The sequence below is a fragment of the Amphiura filiformis genome, chromosome 14, assembly GCF_039555335.1.
Source record: "Amphiura filiformis chromosome 14, Afil_fr2py, whole genome shotgun sequence".
In the NCBI taxonomy this organism is placed as follows: domain Eukaryota; kingdom Metazoa; phylum Echinodermata; class Ophiuroidea; order Amphilepidida; family Amphiuridae; genus Amphiura; species Amphiura filiformis.
In genome coordinates this window covers 1,036,130-1,047,333 of record NC_092641.1, presented here as the reverse complement: position 1 = coordinate 1,047,333, position 11,204 = coordinate 1,036,130, and the positions used below count along the sequence as shown (strand labels likewise).

The window sequence follows — 11,204 nt, the reverse complement described above, 5'->3', positions numbered from 1 at the left end:
TTTAAACAACGAAAACCAGCTATTACCATTACGAGAAGATCGATGATTTCTCTGTTGATATCAACAATAAAGCTACAGAAGCTTACAGAATAAAACGGCAATGCTAAGCCACTTCCTCAAAAACAATGAATTCAACATGCAATTTTGTTTACACGCACCAAAGTTCCAATTCCAGGAATGATGAATTTTACGCGCTAAAGCGTATTTGCGCTTTCGTTCTAAACTTGCGTCCGCGTATACGCTACTGAAAAGGTGTGGATTCATCACCGATTAACAACGCTTGGTCTCTGTACAAAGGTAAAGGAAGCGTTGTTGAATTAAGGTTTAATGGCAATAATTATGGAGAAGTCGGCTCAATGGCATACTAACTCTTTATTAAAAAAAAAACGATTTTTCTTTCTCTGTTTTGTTTTAGATATTTCATGTTAACCACCAGGCGGTATATGCATACGACGTAATATCATTTGGAAGCGTGACAGAAGCAACAGTGATTGAAATACAACCTCTCACCAGTTCATCAGACACGGAAATTAGGATGAGATTCGAAATATTGACTTGTGAAGACGCTGCCAGCCCTTTAATACTCCCTGCCTTTAGTAAGCGGCAAATTATATTTCTACCACTTTCTATTAACACGCATTTTAGTACAGCCAAGCACTTCATTCGAGGGGCGATATTAGGAATTTCAGGATAAAAATTAATTTGTCAATAATGTAATATGTTTAATACATACAGACTTGCCATATTTGTAGCACACGTATGCACGCTTTAAACTTACATACAGGAATAAATGCAAAAAATGGCCGGGAAATACCGCGGAACCTATAGAGTGCAAATACAAGATGACCGCTCTTACCATGGTAGGTTGTTGTCGAAATACATACTCCCACCACATTTGAAGTTCATAGGTGAAGTTTGAACATGTCCAAAGTAGATCGGAAAATGAGAAAAATTGCATGTCACGAACACAAAAATGTTCATATCATCAAGCAAGAAAAAGCGCCGGAATTAAAAATGGGTGTCATGTTATAGAATAACTAAAGTTAGCTTGCCTGAAAATTTCATGATTTTTGGTTGGGGTATATTTCTAGTCGCATATTGAACATGTTGAAATGTTTATCTTTGTGCGTGACTACTGTCACGCCATATATTGTACGACCGAAGTTTTTTCTGCAAAGAAACTTTCATTGTCAATTGTCCATTGTTGGTTATTTAACTTGAAAATAATACTCCCAACGTTCAAACAATTTTAAAAGTCAGCATAAAGGTTTGTGTTACATTATTTGGACGGTGTTAATTCATTCCAGAAATAGATAACACGAGTGAGCCACTGAGTGGGAATAACATTGCTATTATTGTCAACGAATTAATAATATCTCTGGTATGGCTTAGTGGTAAATACATGTATTTGGAAGTTCGATCTTGGTTCGAACCCCGCAAGCACCTCTCTTTGATTTTTGATTTGATTTTAAATCCTAGTTTTCATATTTTTATTAAAGTCATAACATACGATTTCGGGCAAATTTGAAGTTTTGTTATTCCAAAAATGATAACAATATTTATAATGTTAGTAAATAACTGTCAGGAAGGTTTGCACGTTACATATGAAGCAGAAGTAGCAAGATAAAAAGGAAAGAAAACTCTTAATAGCTTGACCGCTTAACTGTGGTGTTCTATGGGCGACTGCTCTATAATCCGACGTTTCTAAAATCCGAAGGTTATTTAGTCTGAAGGTTCGCTAGTCCGAACATGTGCTCATAGCATTCGCTCGTCCGAATTTTCAAAGACGTTCTCTAGTCCGAAAAATTTAAATAGAGGTTCTTTATTCCGACGGTTCTTTATTTCGAAGGTTCTATAGTCCGAATTTAAAAAAACAGGTTCCCTAATCCGAATATTAAAAGAGGTTCTTTAATTCGAATTTTAAAAACGGTTCTCTAGTCCGAATATGAAAATAGGCTCTATCGTCCGAATTAAAAAAAAGGTTCTATTGTCCGAAATTGCAAAAGGGTTCTATAGTCCGAAACGGAAACCGTGTTCTTTAGTCCGAATCAGTAAAAAGGCTCTATAGTCCGATTTTTTTAAATAACATTAACATTTACTGCGCCCTCTAGCTAGATAACAGCAGAGTTTATGTTAAACGGGATGACGCTATTTTTAGCCCCCCCCAGGGTTTTCTTTAACACAACAAACACGCGTATTTACACGTTCAGGCACTTTGCTGACTCCTTCAAATCCAAAGTCCCAAAGTCCAACGCGTACAAAATCTTGAAAACGTACGCGTTCAGATATTGCAAGATTTGAATAGAGAAACATCCGATATTGTGCATTTATTCTCGGCTTTTGGCATTTAGGACCTACCTCCGATATGTAGGGCCCATCACATTTTGTCAGCATCGATCCATGCATGTTTTAGTGATTACTAAAATGGTAGAGGATCAGTTTGAAATCTAGCAAATTGGGTTCGGGTCCTTTTTTTCTGTTTAAATGATGCACCAAATGTCTTCAATTGGACTTTATTTTGCAAAATATTCCCTCTCATGGGGGAACATCCCCCTCACACACCCCCATGCCTAGTGGATAAACAAGTGACCATTTTCGCATCGGCTTTCGACATTTGCCAATTTAGGCCCTGTGTTTAACACAATTTATAGGCCTAATAAGGGAAAACGTGACAACGAAGGCTTTATGGACCGTCATTTCACAATTTTCGGCTTTTCAACTTAAATTTTACACAGTAATAGTGCCAAAATGGTCCACCAAATCACTTCAATTAGGTCTTCATTTTGCAAATTTTCCAAGTTCTGAGGGGGGGAACATCACCCTGCGTAGTTGATAAACAAACGGCCACTTTCACTTCTGCTTTCGACATTTGCCAATTTATGTTTGACATAATTTGTAGGCTACCATAAAAGGGAAAAGTTGCCGTCCACGAAAGGCTCCATGGACTGCTCATTTCACAAATGTTCGGCTTTTTAAACTAAAATTTTACATATTAATAGTGCCAAAATGATCCACCAAATTGCTTCAATTAGGTCTTTATTTTGCACAAGTTTTTTACTTCTTTTATTATTATTATTATTTTAAATGTTATTATTTTCTTTTAAAATTGCCCCCACCCCCTTCTGACTGCTCTAGATCCGCCACTGCTCCAAAAAGTGACGTATATTTCTTATTGACTGGGGGGGGGGGGGGGGAAAAAATGTCTTGAAGTATAGTGAATCCAGCACCTTTTGGCAAAATAATAAGTTTATGGTACAACAAATTTTACCATTTTGAAGCTAAACTGTTGAAATATGGTGCAAAAGTGGAATAATTTCGCACTAAGTGCGCAACAATTTGCACTTTTGGGACTAAAATGACCAAATATGAGGTTAATTTGGTCAGAAACCCACATACAGGCGTTGTGGGGATGATTGTATGGACCATCCCCCTGACAAAAAATCTACATCGATGGCTCCAAAAACACACATATTGTTAAAAATGTCTTCAAAAATAGTATTATAAAAATACCCCTTGGGCAATGTTTTTGACTCCTTCAGAGGAAAAATGCAAAATTGAAAGGGTCAAAATTTTTTGAAAATACCCTTTCAGCAAAATGCTTAAAGAAAACCATGCCCCCCCCCACCCCCACCCATCAAAAACAAATCCTGCGTACGCGCCGGATATTATACATCCCCCAATCGCAAGATAAAATCATACTTTAACTATTCTGTAAACAAATTTGTTTAAATGACTACATTAATGCCGCAGCATTTACATGCATCGAATACATCGTACAGTGGCGTAGTGTGGGTCATCACATGGGAGGGGGGGGGGGGGCACAAGTCATTTTTCGGCACTTTCCCTATGGGATTTTTTTATTTCAGATATTTTGGGGGCCCCTATGACGCTACGCCACTGACATCGTAGATTACTTAGTATTATACAGTATATAATATTATAATTTAAGCCATTGCTGTGACGTCAGTCTATTCAATAAACTGTAGATTATTTTCTACGAATCAACACTTATCTGCACGAATCTACAGTTAAGTGTGGATTCGTACAGAGAAGTGTGGATTCGTACAAAACATGTAATGTACAGTTTATTGAATAGAATTACGACTGTTTCTAAACTAAATGATAAGAAACAGAGCATTATCATGAACAATTATATAATAGTATACAGAGCTATTTGTATGTAAAATAACAACGCAAATTTGGCATTTTGGTGCAACTCGGTCACTGTACTTTCATTTGTGTCATAAATGTATTATTCCGTCAAGATTTACATGTAGGCCTATGTACTTTTTCTTTTAATTTAAAATATTTGATCTTTTGTGTTTTTTTTTACTTTTTTTGTTTTATATCGTCACAAATTTTGCATTTCGCCTGTAATTCGGCCATTATACTTCTATTTGTGTCATAAATCTATTATTCCGCCACGATTTGCTAGTATAATGTCCTTTCCTTTTCTATTATTTATAATAAAACATATTTTATCTTTCGTCATTTCTTCTCTTTGTTTTTTTTGTTTTTTTTTTTTTTTTTTTCTTTGTATCCGATTTATATTTTTTAACCTTTTTTTTTTCAGTCGCTGAGGTATATTTTATTTTTGAAACATTGCAACATAGTATATGTGTATTAGGGTGATTCACAAAAAATGAAATTGGTATTTTTCAACGGGACACCCCCTCATTTTGTTCATTTTGGTAATAAAATTATACCTGCAAAATATGAAAAAAATTCAAACAAGTTTAGGGGTGCTACCGGTCAATGAACTTTTGTACACAAAGTCAATGTGATTTTTTGTCAAAAATTTCAAACGCTTATTTCAGGGCCTAAAAAGTCTACCAGGCTTGCAAAACTGAAGTAAATGTTCAATGATATACCTAACATTGTGAAAACATGGGTTTTTACCAAATTAAAGTTCATAGTTGACTGTAATAATAAAAAAAAATGTTTCAAAAGTGACAGAGGGAGTGTAGCTCAAGAAAAGAATACCCTGGGATATCCCCTGGAATCCCACCAGGCACCCCAAATTTATACCTTATTGAACTGAACTGTTGATAAAAAAAAAGATTAAAATTCTTCACATTTAGTTTCCCCCAATTGTGATACCAGCTTTTGAAATCTTATGTAATAGTAACTATCAAAATCCATACATCTGTATCAGGGGTGGTCAGTATGGCCATACCTGATGAAGCTTTGTATTGTTTGAATTGAATGACCACAGGAAGGATTAGATTCACCATGGTTGAAAAGAAATGTATATAAATAGAGGTTATCCACTTCACTCATGTGTGACTTCTAACAAAAGACGCTGATTCCCGTAGTATTCCCCATTCAAAGGAATTCAATACACGACCTCGGAGTTACCTGCATGACTTTGGCGGGCTATTTTGAAACAGTCATGGTTACACATGCAGGTACTTCTTTTGAAAATCCTAAACAAGGTATAGTAGTCGCTGATAGGATATGCAGCTTATAGAACACGGATAACCTCTATTGGGGTCACAACATTGGATAGTGGCCAGTTCAAAACTACACCTTGTGCAAGGTACTTGTGACAAGAGCTAGAGTGGCTAAGACACATTTACTACTACACATTAAACATTACACTACATTTACATAAAATTACAAACCTACACACATTCAACACTTGAATAACATAATTTACAGTTACAAACAAAGAAACAACAAAAAAAAACATTTAAAAAAAAGAAAGAACTAGAGCCCCATAAACACAACTTTATATTAGCCAAGTACCATAATATTTTGGCTGTTCCAGCAACTGCCTTGCCCCAAATGTAACAGTTTTCACAAAAATGCAATTTTCTGGAAAGCGGGTTAACATTTTTACAATTTTCTTTAGCATTTATTTAAAGGACATTACTCACACTATGATCAAATATTTTGGCACAATCAGGGAAAATGAACATGGCTTTTTTGTGTTGTAAAGAAAATGGCTCGTAAATCCCATTGACTTTGTGTACAAAAGTTCATTGACCGGTAGCACCCCCTTAAACTTTTTTGATTTTTTTTCATATTTTGCAGGTATGATTTTATTACCAACATGAACAAAATGAGGGGTGTCCCGTTGAAAAATACCAATTTAATTTTTTGTGAATCACCCTAATATGTATTAATGCATTTAGGCCTTTGTATTTGTAATTGTTTGTTTTTGAGCATGTTTGATTATGATAAAATCGACAGTAGGTATATTTTCTGTTTAAATTTTATTTGTTTTTCGTACAAGCTGCATTTTTTCATCAGATGGTATTTTGCCATGCTGGAATATTTACTTTCATCAGTAGGCCTAGTTCGATATGTTATAATGTTACCGAAGTCCGGGTACAATTCTGGGTACGTACATTGATCGGATTTCAAGTTCAGGGGCATGTAGGTAAAATGGTTCATAGGGCAAACAGAATAAAAGCCTTCCTTTACACTGTTTACACATTTGAAAATTTATTAGGACTTACCTGTGTTCGGCTAAAATTAGAATCCTATTTCAGATCCCTTTTCGAAACACAATTAACAATATAATCCTCTGAATGATTCCATCGCAAAATTACAATAATCCAAATTATCATGATTTTACGGGATGCATTTCAATGGCTGTTCCCAAACCACACTCTCGATTCACGGAGAAGAGCACCATCATTATACTGATATCACCATTCTTCTGAATATGTTTGATCCACTATTATATAATAGTATGGCAAATATAATGATTCATTAGAAAGATAGGACATCCATCATCTCTAATAAAATCGAGTGTATTGCAACAGGGATCGATACGAAGGGATAATCATCCTAGGTTACATAACCAAACCGGAAGATGTAGCCTAGGTCTAGACAATAGGCGGATTAGCGGCCATTTTGTCTTCTACATGATTTTATTCACGTGTCCTTATACTTTAGTACACAAATATATAAGTTAACAGGTTTCCATTTTTAAAATTATATTTTGAGTATACAATATATTCTGTAGTCATCATCATCAGTCGCCTGCGGAGCAGGCGACTACAAGCTACAAGCGAAACAATTTTGTTTGGCTGCAGCATCCCGTCAGTATCTCCCAGAAGGTGATGTGCATACTGTAAGTACAGTGTCCGCGGCCGTCCCGGTTTCCTCTTCCCATGTGGTGGAATATAAAGGGCATATTCTTTCACAGGCTCGTCATCTTCAAGACGCAGTATATGGCCGAGAAATTTGAGTTAATGAATCTTGACTCTGGCAACCAGTGGAGTGGTGTTGGTCAGGTTGTAGATGGTTTCATTCGGGATCCCATCCACACGCTTGATGTTTAACATGACTCTGTAGCAAGATGTTGCAAAGGCATTGATCTTGTTTTCCATGTCCTTGGTGATTACCCTTGACTCGCACCCGTACAGAAGGATAGTGACACAAGTTGTCTCAAACAGCTTGATTTTTGTTCCGATTGACAGGGATGGGCTTCTCCAAAGGCGTTTCAGTTTCCAGAAAGCGGCCCATGCTAGTGCTTTTTCTTCTTTTTAGGTCTCCAACACTAGAGCCCATCTTGGAACCCAAGTACTTGAAGTTTGTGACATGGTTGATGGTACTACCATAGACTTCAAGTGCTGGCTGGGCGTTACAGTTTGCAGTCATATATTCTGTCTTAGGTGCACTGATGACATGGCCTAGATCTGATGTTGCTGTTGCAGTCCTAGTAAGTTGTGACTGGGCCCGGGCTATAGAAGATTCCAACAGGGCAATATCATCAGCAAAATCCAGGTCATTCAGCATCCTAGCAAGATACCTGCTTGACCGACGTGGGTAGGTAACAATTCCAGCATCAATTCCAGAAGTTGATTTCTTCAGGAGATAGTCTACCAGGATAATGAACAGGAATGGTGCCAACACATCACCCTGAAGCACTCCAGTTGTTACTTGGAAAGGCTCTGAGATACTTCCATCTTCACAAATTCCAAGATGGCTGCCACTGAATTTTAAAATGGCTGCCATTTATATCAATTTTGTCTATATCGCAGTCGTTGAAGCTCTAAGGAGCATGTCTCTGATGCATTATGCCGTATTGTCGGAATCAAGGATTCCAGCCAATACATTTAGGTTTTGAAATCCGCTTGCCTTCACATTGGCCAACGGTGGGTGAGGTGGTGAGAGCACTTATTCAAAATGGCATCAATAATGACACAATAAATAATCAACGACATGTCTATTACCTAAACACAAGAAGTATCAAAGCCTTAGTACTTTACTTAGTAGGATAAGTGGGTAAGTGTAATAGCTGTCCTGTGAACATTTGGCAATATATTATATATTGTACTCATATACACATGTCAGCTACACGATGGCAGCTATTGCACTTACCCACTTGGCCACTCAACAGTCGATGCCCCAACTCCAAGATCAACAACTAATCTAATTATATTCAGTAACTCTATTTGTAAAAGGATTAATTCTAGGAAAAAAATGAAACGATAGCTAAGAGTAGCTGGATGACGTAGCTCCCAGTTGCTGATTGGTGCTGAGTTTACTGTACTGGTGATACTGGTGTTGATACAGTAGCTCCCAATTGTTGGTTGGTACTGGGGTATCTATCTACTGTTGGTATTGGTGATGATAAAGTAGCTACCAACTGATTGTTGCTGGGTTTAGCTATCTACTGTTGATATTGGCGTTGATGAAGTAACTTCCTATTGCTGATTGGTGTTTAACATGACTCTGTAGCAAGATGTTGCAAATGCATTGATCTTGTTTTCCTTGTCCTTGGTAATTACCCATGACTCGCACCCGTACAGAAAGACAGTAACACACGTTGTCTGAAACAGCTTGATTTTTGTTTCGATTGGCAGGGACGGGCTTCTCCAAAGGCGCTCCAGTTTCCAGAAAGCTGCCCAGGCTAGTGCTTTTTCTTCTTTTTAGGTCTCCAACACTAGAGCCCATCTTGGAACCCACATACTTGAAGTCTGTGACATGGTTGATGGTACTACCATAGACTTCAAGTGCAGGTTGGGCGTTACAGTTTGCAGTCATATATTCTGTCTTAGGTGCGCTGATGACAAGGCCTAGATCTGCTGCTGCAGTTGCAGTCCTAGTAAGTTGTGACTGGGCCCGGGTTATGGAAGATTCCAGCAGGGCAATATCATCAGCAAATTCCCGGTCATTCAGCATCTTGGCTGGATACCTGCTTGACCGACGAGGGTAGGTAACAATTCCAGCGTCAATTCCAAAAGTTGATTTCATCACAAGGTAGTCTACCAGGATAATGAACAGAAATGGTGCCAACACATCACCCTGAAGCACTCCAGTTGTTACTTGGAAAGGCTCCGACACACTGCCATCCACCATAACGGCACTATTGCAGTCTTTGTAGAGCACCTGGATGGCATTGACCACAACCTTTGGTATTCCATAATACCGCAGCACTGACAACATGACGGACCTGTTGATGGAGTCGAAGGCTTTTTTGAAGTCCACAAAAGTGACTGTTAAGGGAAGTTGGTACTCCTTGAAGCCTTCCATGATCCTCATCAAAATGTGTATTTGCTGAGCACAGCTGCGACCCGATGTGGGGTCGGATCCTGTTCAGAAGGATCTTGTTGTACACTTTTGCGGCAATGGACATAAGCAAAATACCACGGTTTGTCATGAGAGAGAGGTCACCTTTCTTTGGTAGAGGAATGATTACATTCGTAACCCATTGACGTGGCGGTGTCAGCGTTGAGAATACTTCCATACAGAATTCGAGAATCATATCAATCATGTTATCCCCTCCTCCCTGAAGTGCTTCTGCAGTTATAGCACAGTCCAATCCTGCTGCCTTGTTGATCTTCATGGCTGCTTTTGCTTTGACTACTTCTTCACGAGTTTGGGGCTAAGTGATAATAGGAAGATCTTCAACAGCTGGTGCAGGAAGTTCTGAAGCTGCTGTGCCACTGTCGTTGTTAAGGAGTGAGCTAAAATATTCCTTCCATTCCTGAAGCAGTTCATGGTCACTGGTTGGAGCTGATCCATCTCTCTCTTTGACTTTCACCCCTTTCCTTGAGTTCTTCCCAGAAAGCGAGTGTATAATTGTCCAGGTGGTGGTATAATTCCCCATCTCGTCGGCCAGCTTCAGGTCTTCCATCTGCTTATTGAGGGTAGCAAGCTCATCAGATTTATAAGAGTTGTTAAGACTGGTGTTCAAGTTCCTCCATCTTTCTCTAGATTGACGAGACTTTGAAAAGGAGTACCGCTTTATGGCCACATCCCTTTCAAGTTTAAGTCTGATGGTTGCATCTGATACCCAACTTGGTAGTCCGCATGGCTCTTGCTTTCCAATAACTTTCTCAGCAACTTCACGGACCGCTGTTTCGAAGGTCTCATACCTATCAGAGATGGGTGTGGTGTCATCCATGCTCAAGACCTGGAATCTGTTTGATAGCTCCAGCTGAAATTCCTCCTTTGTATCAGGATCTTGCAACTTCTTCCAGTTGAATTTTGGTCTCTTGCAAGGTTTTCCTTTGCTAGTTCGCAGACTGGCAGCTAGACGGATGCTCACAATACGATGATCGGAGTCCACTTCTACTGAGTTGTATGCTCGACAGTTGCAGAGAGAATTTACCCACTTGCTGTTTATTAGTATGTGATCTAACTGTGCATGGGTTGATCCAGCTGGATGGGTCCAAGTCTAGAGACGGTTCCTGGGTTGCGGGAATCTCATCTGGGCCGGTCTGAGATTGTACTCCTGGCAGATGTTGACCAGACGCTCACCATTGTCATTTGTTGAATCATGGTAGCAATATGGACCAATGACCCAAGGATGGGAAATATGACTGTCTGTTCCTATTCTGGCATTAAAATCGCCGAGGATGAGATGGATGTTGTGCCTTTTCATACCATCCAGGTGGTCAGATAGAGATGAATAGAATTCCTCCTTGTCAGAAGATGTTGCGCACTCAGTGGGTGCATATACAACAGTGATGCTGAGCTGAGGGTTGCCATGGAATGTTACAAATAGTATCCTCTCGGAGACAGCTTCAACACTCTTAAGACATCTGTGAATGTGTTTGGACATGACCAGACCAACTCCTCCGTGCCTTTGCTTGGTAGCAGAACTGAATAATAAAACCCAGTTCCTATCATCTGACCAAAGTTCATCGGTTGGGCTTGGTGTAATAAGACGATGTTCTTGAATTCCGGCAATGTCAATACCTGCATCAGCACAGCCCATGAATAGCTGATGCATTTTCCCT

General features: G+C 38.9%; 1 protein-coding gene across 1 annotated transcript in view; it reads left to right on the top strand.

Moving 5' to 3' along the window:
• Positions 1–456: 456 nt before the first annotated feature.
• The window catches only part of LOC140170520 (uncharacterized), a 41,754-nt gene continuing 31,006 nt past the window's right edge, over positions 457–11,204 (top strand). Inside the window, exon 1 of the mRNA XM_072193874.1 lies at positions 457–596. Coding sequence (XP_072049975.1) covers positions 536–596 — 61 coding nt within the window. The 5' untranslated portion in view covers positions 457–535. The remainder of the gene's footprint in view (positions 597–11,204) is intronic.